At 34.8% G+C, this 13,042-nt stretch overlaps 2 protein-coding genes across 2 annotated transcripts; both read right to left on the bottom strand.

Annotated features, from left to right (window-relative positions):
- Window positions 1-2,229: 2,229 nt before the first annotated feature.
- Window positions 2,230-6,845, bottom strand: LOC106058273 (uncharacterized). Its single transcript, XM_056039755.1, has 4 exons — window positions 6,549-6,845; window positions 5,396-5,584; window positions 4,113-4,247; window positions 2,230-3,453 (listed from the first exon to the last, which is right to left on the bottom strand). Exons 1-4 carry the CDS (start codon window positions 6,717-6,719, stop codon window positions 3,247-3,249), a joined length of 702 nt encoding a protein of 233 aa, XP_055895730.1. The 5' UTR covers window positions 6,720-6,845; the 3' UTR covers window positions 2,230-3,246.
- On the bottom strand, window positions 6,725-12,382 carry LOC106060609 (BTB/POZ domain-containing protein 17-like). The gene is made up of 4 exons (XM_056038047.1): window positions 12,373-12,382; window positions 8,172-8,308; window positions 7,396-7,682; window positions 6,725-6,855 (listed from the first exon to the last, which is right to left on the bottom strand). The coding sequence occupies exons 1-4, from the start codon at window positions 12,380-12,382 to the stop codon at window positions 6,846-6,848; spliced, it is 444 nt and encodes a 147-aa protein (XP_055894022.1). The 3' UTR covers window positions 6,725-6,845.
- Between the last annotated feature and the right edge of the window lie 660 nt (window positions 12,383-13,042).

The following is a 13,042-nucleotide window of genomic DNA, read 5'->3' as shown; positions in this document are numbered from 1 at the left end:
CAGACTTTGTGGTCTTAAGGGCAGATGATGTAAAGGTCATCTGTCTCTGTTTCCCTGTAAAACTTTCACGTTACTAGTGAAAGCTGTTTAATCTATGCTCTTGATGTATCTTATCTTATATGATACAGGCGATACTTCAAAAAGAAGATGATTACGTCCTACGCGTCATGCATTTAGTCATGCATGTTAACCAATGACCTAAACTCCGCCAAGTCACTGGTTTTCCTGGCTAGTTCAGGCAACCCATTCTATGCTCTAATAGCGCTAGGGAAGAGGGAGCTTATGTACAAATTTGTCCTAGCATATGGAACGAGGAATGTGCCTTTATCTTTGTGTCTTTCTGAGTATTTTATTAAATTTTGATTTTGTACATGAAGATTATGGTACAGTGTTTTATGTATGTATGTTGATAAGCTTTTATGGTCACAAGAAGAGTGCTCACTGTACATGCGTTGTGTTCTAGCATTATGGTTGCCCTTGTCAGTTCTGCATTTTCCCAGATACCAGTACATTTAGAGAGTTTTTCCGTTGCTACAAAAGCTTTTTTAATTCGTTGTGTAATCTCAATGTCTAAATTTATCAATTTGGCAATAGTGGTTAGACACGTCTCTCAAAAAAGGCTCTAGTGATTTACCTTGTGATGTACAGTACCAGGAAGATGAAGAAGATGAGGACAGAGAAAGCGATGGGAAGACAACATCAAAGAATGGACGGGCATATCAGTGAATGAGATTATTTTCAAGGCAAAGGACAGAGAAGAATGGGAAAAGACGGTTGGCAGATCTTATGTGGTACCCCAATGTTCGAACAGTCCAAGGGATAGGTGAAAGTGAACGATTTTTTTCAGAAATTTGACAGTTGAAGTATATATTTGCGAAAAAGTTACTCGCTCGTTGGCCACGCTGGGAAAACTCTGGTTTGACCGTTATATTTTTTCAAAGTATTAAAAAAATTAATTACGCTAGAGCAGTGATGCCCAAAATACAGCCCTCGGGCCAGACCCGGCCCGCGACGTAGTTTCATCCGAGGACGTCCCTGTTTGCGCTTTTCTCGTATAGGCCTCCATGTCATCGCAACTCTTGGTATGCGTAGTTCTTTTTGTCGTAGAACATGTCCCGCAAACCTCATGCGACGCTCTGTCACAACCTCGCTAATTTAAGTGTTCGACTCCCAGTTCGCAAAGGATTTCCTTGTTTGAGACCCGATCTGTGTAACTGACTCCCAAAATCCGTCTCAGCCATTTTTGTTGAGCCACATTTAGTGTTTTCTCAATTTTGACAGATGACTTCCATGTCTCACATGCATATGTAGCAGTTGGAATGACGATTGTGTTGAGAATAAACAGCATTATAAAACAAATATGACGGCATTCTTGGTTTGAGCCACCATTGTTCAACTACGTCTAGAGATTGGAGTATCAATGAGAATATTTACCAAAAAGAGACACCAAAATGAGTCGTTGGTAAAGCTGTCTACAATGTTTCTCATATTTTAAGTTGACAAATGAAGCCAGTTTCCAACGCGTAAAAAAAATAAATAAGCTTCCAACTTCCAATATACTAAGCGTTAATGCAAGTACCAGATCCACAAGTTTCCAATGAAATTGTTTTAGGTCAATTTTAATTTGTTTTTGTACATTTTCGGTCATGTGGCCCGCGACACGATTGTCGGATATTAAAATGGCCCGCAGGTCGAATTAGGTTGGGCATTACTGGGCTAGAGGACTAGAAAATCTTTGTTTTAACCAGATTACGTCTTCTGCTATTTCCACACCTAGCGGCTAAGCCCTATTCATTCCAGAGTTTAATAAATAAATCAGTAGATAATATGTACATTTTGCACATCATCTATATTGAGGACTATCATTGAAATATGATAAAGTCTTGTAGATTTGGAATATACTAAGTCTAGTAGATTTATAATTCGCTTAACCAGGATTTACCAGAATAGGTTGGCAGATAAAAATGCTTTTTTTAAATGTAAGATTCATTAGTTATTAAAAGCAAAATAATCGTTGTATTTATTTTTAATAAGTTTTTATGTTTTTCTTCTTAGCTTATAGTAACTGTCAATATTCTTTAGTACGGCCAACAAGCCTTGATTAAATCCACCTAAGCTAATTCTATCAAATCTTCTATTCTCTAAACAATACTAAAGATCACAACACAACCACAGAGTTAATGAAAACTTTCACTAGTGCCTTTAAAATAAACAACAAAGATATATATGTTTTTTAAAAATGTTACAGTTTAATTAAAATGTAAAATAAGACAAAGGCACATTATAATGAGCAGTTCTTTAAAATATTTTTAACCATTAACTTCAGAAATTCAGACAATTTAAAGTGACCAATGAAAAAAAAAAAAAAAGCTCTATAAAAAACCCAGAACTGTAAGAGTGATCCACAAGGCTTAGAAAAACATCTCAGCTAACATTTAGTCTAATATTTTCAGTTTCAGTCAGTCAGAAATCAAACTCTTTAGTCTTTTAAACAGAAAATTCTGCGTAATGTCAGTAAAGCAAAGTAAAGTTCCCCTTTCAGACCTAGCGATCTTTAGGGCAGACGATGTAAAGGTCATCTGTTTCTGTGACCCACGGTTAAGGAGAGTTCCATAAGGAGAGTGTCATGTGGCCAGCACAACGACCAACACCTTTACTTTCCCCCAACTCAGAGGCATCCTAAGATCCCAGAATTAAAAATTCAAGTCTTCATCAGGATTCGAACCCAAGACCTCAGTTCAAAAACCAAACTCTTTACCACTCAGCCACAGCATCTCCATGTAATATCAGGGTTAAAATTAAACAGAAAATATAAATAGAAAGCAGTGAGCAATTTCAATGGGTAAAGAACAAAAAAAAAATTAAACAAATGGACAATTATGCATTTAAAAATGTATAAATTAAGTTAAAAGTTCTGGAGAGGCTGCAATAATCATGTATGCTTGGTGTCCAAGTCCGATAAAGAAACTGTAAACTGTATAGTAGTTTTCAAGTGTTTTTTTTTTTTTCAAGTCAAGTCTAAGTCTTGATAAACAAGTCAATTTAGTCATAACTTACAATTTTAACATGTAAGAGTGTAGTCCCCTAGAAAAGACAAAGGTTGTAACCATATATATACACATTTGAATTACATTTGCAATTTTTCTGCCTAAGTACCACAAACAAATATTTTACAGTTAAACAAAGAATCAAACAGTAGAACAATTTAAATAATATTACATCTCTTTGTATACTTCAAAATCCCATTTACTTGGGTATAGGTTTGAAAAGAACAGCCATGCTCTTAGACAGGTCCATGTTAAGTACTGCTTGAACATTGAGATGGGCCCCTCGGGCGCTGACAGTAACCTCAGACTCCTTCACCTGCAGCACCTGGTCATCTTTGTTGGTGATGATTAGTGCGCACTGTACTTGGGCTGCCCCTACCTGTGAAGCTGTCTTGTAACATTGGGTCTGTTGAGTGAAGAATATGAACAGTATGATGTACACGAATACTGGAAAATTATAAAATTATCTAGGTACACATATTTTTTTTTTTTTTTTTTTTTGGTCTACGAGACCTGAATAAGTGTTCCAGGAACTATCGGAATAATTAACTAGTAGGCCACTAGGTGAATTAATCTTTCTGAAAAATAATCAAGGTGTTCCGCTAAATACTCAGAATGTGTGAAGTCCATGTAACTTCAGAAGATCTGAAGGAATAAATTTGACAGATAAAATGCAATAGAGGTCGAAATGGAATGAAAGGTGGGCTGGCCACAATCAGTTCTGGTCACCCTAATTAAGAAGCCAGTTAAATGGCGCAATGTTTGTATGTTTTAAACATATGGCAATGGGATTTGATACAGCCTAAGCAAAAACAATCAGAGAGCCATTACAACCTTTATCAACCAATCTTACTAAACAGCTAAGACTTAAGACTAAGACTGCTTCATTGATCCTTATGGAAGTTTGTTGGGATTACAAGCTTAAGATCTTATGTAGAGCACATAAGGAAAAAGCCAAAGCTAAGTTTTATTACACAGACTACAAACAGCAACAATTTTGGGGTTTAAAAAAAAAACAAAAAAAAACAAACAACAAAAAAAAATGGATATAAATTTAAGTCTTACATTTACAACCCAAGCTTCCTTGTACTTCTTGTAATATACTTTCCAATCGCCATCATACGAACCTAAGAATGCTAAACCGCCATAAATTTTTACATCTATTTCTGCAGCATCTCTCATATTTCTCTGTATGTGAACCTGGGGAGATTTAAAATCAATCATTATTTGTTGACTTTCATTTTATTCTATAATGTTGTATAGAAAGTGTTCCTTATCTAGAAATGTTTTTTTTGGAGCTTCAAGGTTTTAAGACTTGGTTAGAAATGAATTAATTAAAACTCTATACAAGTTACAATATTTAAACACTGCTTAAAAATGTATGAATATAAATACATTTCATTTCTGTTTCAAATAAAGTGTTACCATAAAGATATATAATAAAAAAGGCTTCCAGTCCAAGAAGATAAATGAGGAGTTCAGTATTTTACATGACTATGCGACTATGTGACTATGACGTATATTGCCTGACCATTTGGATTTCTTTTCGCTGTCTACATCTGTCCCCAGAAGCAGTTTTTCTTTTGGTCTTTGCCTTTGTAAGTGATCTCCAGTTGTCTAGTTCAGAAGCCTCTTGCAACCAGGTGTTAAAACAAGTTACACCTTAGCTGATCTTTAAAGTGTTTCCTTGGGGCACTTCTGTTATGCTGACCACCGTTCAGCTCACCAAAAAAGACTCGACTTTGGAATACGTTCATCCCCCATATGAGATACGGCCCTGTCCAGTGTAACTGCTAAACTACGAGCATTCCCTCTACACTGTCCATACTAGTATTTACACGAGCATCCATTGTTTGTAGTGCGGTCTTGCCACGAATGTCCATAATGGAGCATAAACGTCTTTAGTGAAATTGTTTAAGAAGTCAGACTTTCTGTACAATACCCATGTCTCAGATCCTGTTGAAAGAAACCACTGCTTGGCAAACATTAATTTTTTTAAGCAGGCGGAGCAATTTATTCTACCACACTCTCACTTGGACGCATCGAAAAGCACTACAGGACATTGTAGAGAAACAAAAAAGTTTGTACTTCAAGGCAAAAAGGTTGAATTCCTTAATACTTCAAAGTGGCTAGCTTCTGACCTGAAAAAAATGGAGGAGGAATTTGGTCTTGTCAACTGCCACAGCACAACCAAAATGAAAGTCAAGGGACAGATGGTGAAGCAAATGAACAGTATTAAATGAAACATGCTCAAAAAATAAATTCATGAACTTCAGCAGCCTGTGTAAGTTAATCACATTTTTAAACTGTATTTACCAACATTGTTGAAAATAAAATAATCCACTTACATTATCAACAGCAAGATCAAGATAGTTTCGAGGTTGGTAAAAATCTTGGGCAAAGGACACAACAAGTTCAGTCTGATGACGGCAAAAGACATGAAATCTGTAAGCCATGCCCATGAGCTTCTTCAGTAAAGGTCCCAACTCTTTGTCCTGGTACAGATCATTCTGCTCAACCAGGAGCAGCTCTTTGGCCTAAAGCAATAAATTGCAAAAGCTAGTGCCTACCTAAATTATTTTAACTGGAAAGCTTTCAATGAGTATGAATAATATATATTAATTCTAAAAAATCCAAGATTACAAAGACAGTTTGTGTGGAAACACTAACTCGAAATCATCCCCCGAAGTGTTCCACCCAGGCAGGTAAAAAGGCAGGTTTCAATATTTTCAGAAAGAACATCAGAATGACAGAGATGGAGAGAGAAGGTTTACAGATCTGGTGTGGTGCCCAAATGGTCCAGCAGACCAAGGGATAGGAAAAAGATGACAATATGAAAAACTACTTATTAATTTTTGCTTTAAATTATGTTCTACTTATGCATACTAAAAAAAAAGTAAACATTTTTTTTTTCTGAATGTAGTAGTATGATAAAACTTACTTAACTTAGCAAAACAATTGTAAAATATATTTTTTTTTAACAAAGAATCTAAAACTGTTTGCATAAATGTGTTGAAAATATGGTAAATAGTCATCTCCCTATTAAATGGCCTCATGTGTTTGTTACTATTAATAGTGAATGAATAGTTGCAAAAATGGTGTAATTTAATGAAAAAAAAACTGCTTGCATAGTTGATTTTAAAAATTAAATTTTTCGCCTTCATAAAAAAAAAATAGTCGTTGCATCAGAACTTTGAATGGTCTAAAATATTATGATGTCGGATTTTCACTATCTTTTTTAGTTTACGAGATATAAACAGGATGGACAGACAGACCACACAAAACGTGTATTCCCCTTTCGGGGCTCGTTAAAAATTGCAATATTAAAGTTCATAAAGATTTACACTTTGAACACCAATCTGGTGAACTTTCATGAACAGTAGTCTCAAGAGATGTTAAATAATAATAACGGATATATAGCTTCTTCAATATTAGCATTTAGTTAGTTTGTTTCATTTGTTGTTTTTTTAAATCTAAAATAAATACATTATTAATGCTGACCTGCATTTGTGGGAACCTGATTAAGGGCAACAGCTCCTTAGCATATGCATGAAAGTGTTCCCTACGTTCTTCTGACTCCAGCCAATGCAACAAAGCTTTGAACAGATTGTATTCGTTCTGGGTGACAATGTCACTGTTCTCCAGCAGCTGGGAGACAAAGTCCATGTCCATTTTCTGCCAATCTGATGAGGTCAGAAATTTTTCAGCATTCCAGGCAATGGTCTTCAAACATTGATATGTAAGCTCCTTCAGGTTAAAAACTTTAGACCAGGAATACCAGTTCAGTGCATTACTTAGTTAGGGTGACCTGGAAATGAAACCATTACATATGTTAAAGTCTCTTTCATGTCATTTATAGAAAGTGTGAAATTTCCAATAGGAAAAGTTACTTTGTTTTTAGTTTCTTTTCTACAAGGTTAAATTAAGATGACTAAATGTAAAAAAATTGTAAAGTACATCTTTCATACTCTGTGATATATAGGGCAGATAATTTAATGGTCATCTGTTTCCACAGTTAACATAGGGTAAATGTTGCCATCACAATGACAAAATCCCTTTATTTTTCCCCAACTAATGTTGAGTAACGATTAGCATTGGGTGGATTCAGGGGTGCCCAAAGATGAAGAATTAAAAATCACAGTTTTCACCAGGATTTGAACCCGGGACCCCGGTTTGGAAGCCAATTGCTTTATTGCTCAGTCACTGAAAAGGGTGCCTTAAGAATCCTGAAATTCAGTTTCCAGTTCCAGTCTTCATTGGGATTTGAACTAGAGACCTCTCAGTGTGTAAGCCAAGCAATTTATAACCCTTTTATATCATCAGCCCTATAAAAATATAAACTGACTACCTGGCATGTTCAACCATGAACCGTGTGCACAAATTTTTCAGCGATGCCACTCCATATTTATCTGCAAGTAAGAGAATCGCAACTGCAGAATCCATGTGAATCTTTACTTCTGCTGTGTATAGGTACCTGAGAAACCTATCAAAATACTTCTGGCACTCTTCAGTTTCTTCTAGAGTAATTTCTGGCAGACTTGACTGAATCCAGTTGTTGCTATACAGCATGGTACCAAGCACATCACTGGACTTAGCAAGCACAAATCTGTGACCAAAATAAGTTGTGCTGCCTACCTGAAAAAGGTTTTATTTACTGGTAAAGATAAATCAAGAGAAATATTATATATTGATTGAATTGAGAAGTCAAAGAAAAGTCATATAATAAAGTGTTCGATCGACTAAATTTAATGTTGTGGGGCGATAAGTAAAAGAGATACTAGAATTCAAGGGCCCTAAGTATGTGTGCATGTATGTGTGAGGAGCATGTTATGAAGTGGGTCAGAAGCATATGCTGGAGAAATTACGATTGGGAAAAAAAGAAAGAAAAATAGTGGACCGTTACATTTTATTATATCAAATAAACTCATTGCCTAATTTATGGGCTAAAAAGTATGTTTGGGTGATCATTAAAATGTGGCCCATTTATTAAACTTGCAAAAAGAAAAGGGGGTGTTCCAGCCATAATAAACAATTTAAAGCCTAGGAATAAATCCTCAGGCATAGTCTGTGTGTACTGCTAGTACAAATACACTTTTAATAGAAATAACAGAATTGAGTACTTACCTTGAGTTTAACATCGCTGAGGTCCGGCTGGTTATAAAACTGACCAATTTTCTGTATAAAGTTCTCATCCTGCAAGATAATTTCCTGGTCAAGATGTGAGTTGGACTCATCATCTGTGTTGTACAAATCTCCACTTTCTTTTTAAGGAAACAAACAGACAAACTTTATATGAAAATGTTAATATAAATTGAACACAAGCTCTTCTGCTATGAAAATAAAATTTAAAGAACATGAAAGATTCCTTTGATCCCTATTAATAGCTGAAGTCCTATTTTTGTGCTGGGATTTTTTTTATTTCGGGATCTTTGGGTGCCTCTGAGTCCACCCAGCTCTAATAGTTACCTGAAATTTGTTTGGGGAAAGTAAAGGCGGTTGATTGTTGCGCTGGCCACATGACACCCCTTGTTAACTGTAGGCCACAGAAACAGATGACTTTTACATCATCTGCCCTATAGACCACAAGGTCTGAAAGAAGAACTTTACTTTCTTACAGTTTATAGGTTGTCTGAGCCAACATAGCAAAGTTCAAGTCACTGATCAACTTGGATGATTAGACTGACACATGAAATGCGCATGACATAACTATTGTTATGTGGGCATGTTAGTGTAAATGTGGAATGGTGCGAATGTGTGTGGAAAGGAGATCTAAAATGAAGGAATAGAAATATAACAACACGTAATAAGTGGCGCCCAACGTAAAGGTAAAACTTATGTATTCCTTTATACATAGTTGATCTCCTGTCAACAGACAGTAGAGATATTAAAGTCTAGATCTAGAGACAGGATATTATTCGATTTGACTATTAGTAATAGACAATGGCGGACAAGGCTGAAGTAGCAGCAATGAAGGAAGAGGTGAGGTTGTTGGATCTTAAAGGATTGGAACTAAGAAAATATGTGCAAGAAAGGTTTATGGAGAGGGAGATAATAGCTATTGAAAGAGAAAAAGAAAAGGAGAGATTAGCAATGGAAAGAGAAATAGAAAACAAGGAGGACAAAAGAGAAAAGATAGCATTTAAAAGGGAAAAGAAAAATGAATTAGTTGCCATTGAAAGAGAGAGATTGGTGTTTGAAAAAGAGACGGCAGAGAAAAAGTTAAAAACAGACCAAGAAAAGGTGAGGGAATAAACTGGCAATGTATAAAGGTGTGCTATTTAATGAAGAAAAAATAGACATAGACATAGAAATGAGAGAACTGAAGATAAATGGTCATTTTTATTGTCTAGATCATTTAAAGAGGAGGTCCCTTCAAAAATATGTATGAACCAGGGTAACTACAATGTTGTGAAAGAGCAACTACTTCGAACTTTCGAGAAAACAGAGGCTTTCTATTGTCAACAGTTTGTTAATTGTGAAATAGAATGAGAGGATGACCCGCAGACATTCCTGGACAGAATGAGCAGCCATTTCAATAACTGGATAGAAACTGTTGAGGTAGAAAAAAACCTTTGACAGTCTTAAGACATTTCTCATGCTGGACAAAGTAATTTACGAGTGCCAGGAGGAATTAAAAATATTTCTGTTGGAGAGGAAACCGAAATCTGCAGAAGACACAGTAAGACTGATAAGGGCTTATAAAGTGGCACATCCTGAGAAGAAATTATCTAAAGACAGTGATATAGAAGAAATAGTTGCCTTTAACAGAACAGGTGAGACACAGAGTAGCTCTCTCAGAACAAGGGAGACACAAGATATGCATTAGATCAGGGTGAGATTGATATAATTATTGGGAACATTCATAGAATGAAAATGTGTTCAGGGATGGAGATAGAGAAATAGAAGAAATATTATGGGATAAAGACTACTCAATGTAGAAATGGAGATGTAGAAGAAGACATAAGATCCCATCAATCAGATGACACGGGTAGCAGAGAGCACAAGAAGAAAGAATTAATAGAAAAGGTAGAAAGCAATGCAATTGGAATGGGTCCAAATCAAAGTAAAGTAAGGCAATCATTGGTACAGGGAAAGCGATTTAAACCCACATACAGACGTACAAGTCCATACATCTTATGCTTTAATTGTGGGAGAAGGGGACATACTAGGAGACAGTGTCAACAGTTAATCAGAGTTAGGGAATTAAGGTACAATAGTGGAGAGGAATATACGAGAAAAGAGAGGGTTATTAGCAGGAGCAGGATAGAAAACAGTACAGCTAGACCATTCTGTAGAGGGATCACAATGGGACATCATTACAAAGGAGGGAAGAGGAAAGGATGGCATGTAAATAATGTTAGAATTATAAAGTTACGATAAGGAAAGGTGGTGATGATGGATACTAGTTATTGTTCAAATCTACACTGAGCAAATATATTTGTAATGAATTAGATATCATTGTAACATATACTTATATGTTAAGGCTACTACATTATAGAAGTTTTGTAAAGGCTAGATAGGAAATGTGAAAATGTATAAGTTGTAGAAAGTAGATATGTAGATTTTGCATAATGTGTTTTATTTTGTTTTGGTTTTGTTTGATTATAATTATTCTATTAAAATTACATTTCTAAGAAAATTATCGAAATGGTGTGGTAGAAATACATAAAAAGAAACGTCAAGATTAGAATCATTCTATAGGCCTGATGATACTAAGAAGTAAATAGGCATTCGGTTTAAATCTATGGTATTAAGAGTGTGGTGAGTTAGTTATCTGCCGAGTCATGTTGTTGGGGGTAGAATATGCATGGAGCAAGATAGAGTTGGTTTGTTTACTATTTGATTGCGGCTGGAATGAGGGTGTTTTGTACAGGCATACAGTATGAGTGGGGAGTTACTTGGAATAGTTTGATAATATATTTGGTGATTTGTATTTTGGACGTTCAATGTACATTGAACTTGTTGAACAAGGTGGGTGTTACGTGCACATGTTAGTGTAAATGTGAAATGGTGCGAATGCGTGTGGAAAGGAGAAGAGATCTAAAATGAGGGAATAGAAACTAAATAATATTTACAGTGTTAATAAAGATAAAATTAATTATAAAGAATGACATTGTCGTTTTGTGTTGGTACATTGTCTAAAGAGTCTCTTCATATAACAAAATGTAACAACTATCTTTTTTTTTAAAGTAATGTCTGTAATTTAAAAGAATAATATGATAAGATCTAGATCTATGTCTATATTATCTTCATATAGACCAGATCTAGCTAATCTTTAGCAGTAGAGTAGTACTATTGTTTAACTTACTCTGAGACCTGAGTTGTATTGCTGTCTTTTCTCTCTGCTTTATTGTACACTGCTAATAGTAATGGCAATGGGGATGTGGAGGCATGGGAGTCCCATGTTCGAACCATGTAAAAGACTGGGATTTATACTTTTTGGATCTCTAGCCACTCTAGTGAGTCTAGGGACTATGACTAGGCCACGACTAGGGTGCCAGTGCCACTTAGTTTACTCAGATCCGTGATACATAATATATGGCTCGGCTATGCCATGCCCATAGATCACTAGGTCTAAAGTAGTAGTAAAAGGGGAACTTTTACTTTTTTACTAATGCAGATATAATAATGCTAAATCTAGAGATACAAACAAACTTTTGAAAGAAAAATAGATCTAGATCTAGTTGTTGTTTTTTTTCATCTAACCAACTACCAAGTCACTAACGTAAACAAAATACTTGCCAAATAATATTTCAAGAGTAACATCCCTTTGGAATGATTATTTAATGATTTTGCTTACGCAAGTATCGCATTTTTAGCTCCTATTAACTATTTTTAAATAAAATTTAATTTCTAAAGATATTTTTTTTTGTTGTTTTTTTAATTAGATCAAAACACACCCCATAATAGTACATGTACTTCTAGTTTAGAAATGCTTACAAGTATTAAAAAATGGAGCTTTAAAAAATCGCTGTTCCGGACATTATTTATTGTTAGAATAGTCTATTAAAGTATTATATATATATTGAATATATCTATGGTCTATGACAATAGTGAGCTTTTGAATTAAAGAAAAACTTTTAAAATGTCCCTTTGGAACAGCACTAAATCTAGATCTATATTACATTTATAATTTTACCTAGATCTAGATATGTCAAAGATCTAGATATACTTGCTGGTTTTCTGAAAATAACAACATTTATAATAGCCTAATAAAGTTACCAATTACGGTATATAGTGACAGTTATAGTATATGACGCCTATGTATATATAGAAGATATCAAATTTAGAATATAGCATTTAACAACAGAAACAAGATATATACCTGCAGCCATATATGATAAAATAAGTTATAACACAGCAGAGGCAGAGTTGATGACCAAATGTTGTAGATGGCGGTTACTGCAGTTAAGGATGACAGAGAGGTGGACAGTGTCCACGTTTTTTTCTGCCTTTTAAATGCGTTGGTTCGGTGGTTATTATGGGGCAAAGGTCAAATAGCTTTCTGTTGAACGGTGCAACCTGAAGTTCAACCTCATTGCTAAATGTGTCCTCCACACTAAATATTATATATGCTACCGGCATTATTTTTTTAAAGTAGTTGTATATGACATATTCGGTTTTACACAAAATATATGTTTATAATTTATCAGATTTTATTTTAATTATGCCATTCATAACTAGTCATTGAATTCTTGAGCATTTGCGTATATTTCGTGATTGGATCAGAGAAACCCAATAAACTAGATTGAAAAAAAAAAAGGCATTCCAAACTCTAAATAAAATGAAAAAGCCAATAAGAGGAAAAGGATATACGATTATGAAGGCCAGAACAAAAATTATAATGTCCTAAGAGCCATAATGAAAGAGATTTAAATAAAATAATATGATTTTTTTTTCTCTAATTAGCTACATGGAAGAAAGATTTATGCCAACATTTTGCTTTTCTCTATGAACTAAAAAGTTGAACAGTAATCCAAAAGAGGATTTAGTCA

The sequence above is a fragment of the Biomphalaria glabrata genome, chromosome 8, assembly GCF_947242115.1.
Source record: "Biomphalaria glabrata chromosome 8, xgBioGlab47.1, whole genome shotgun sequence".
Lineage (NCBI taxonomy): Eukaryota > Metazoa > Mollusca > Gastropoda > Planorbidae > Biomphalaria > Biomphalaria glabrata.
Note: the sequence above shows the minus strand (reverse complement) of the source record. Positions and strands in the feature narration are given on the sequence as shown.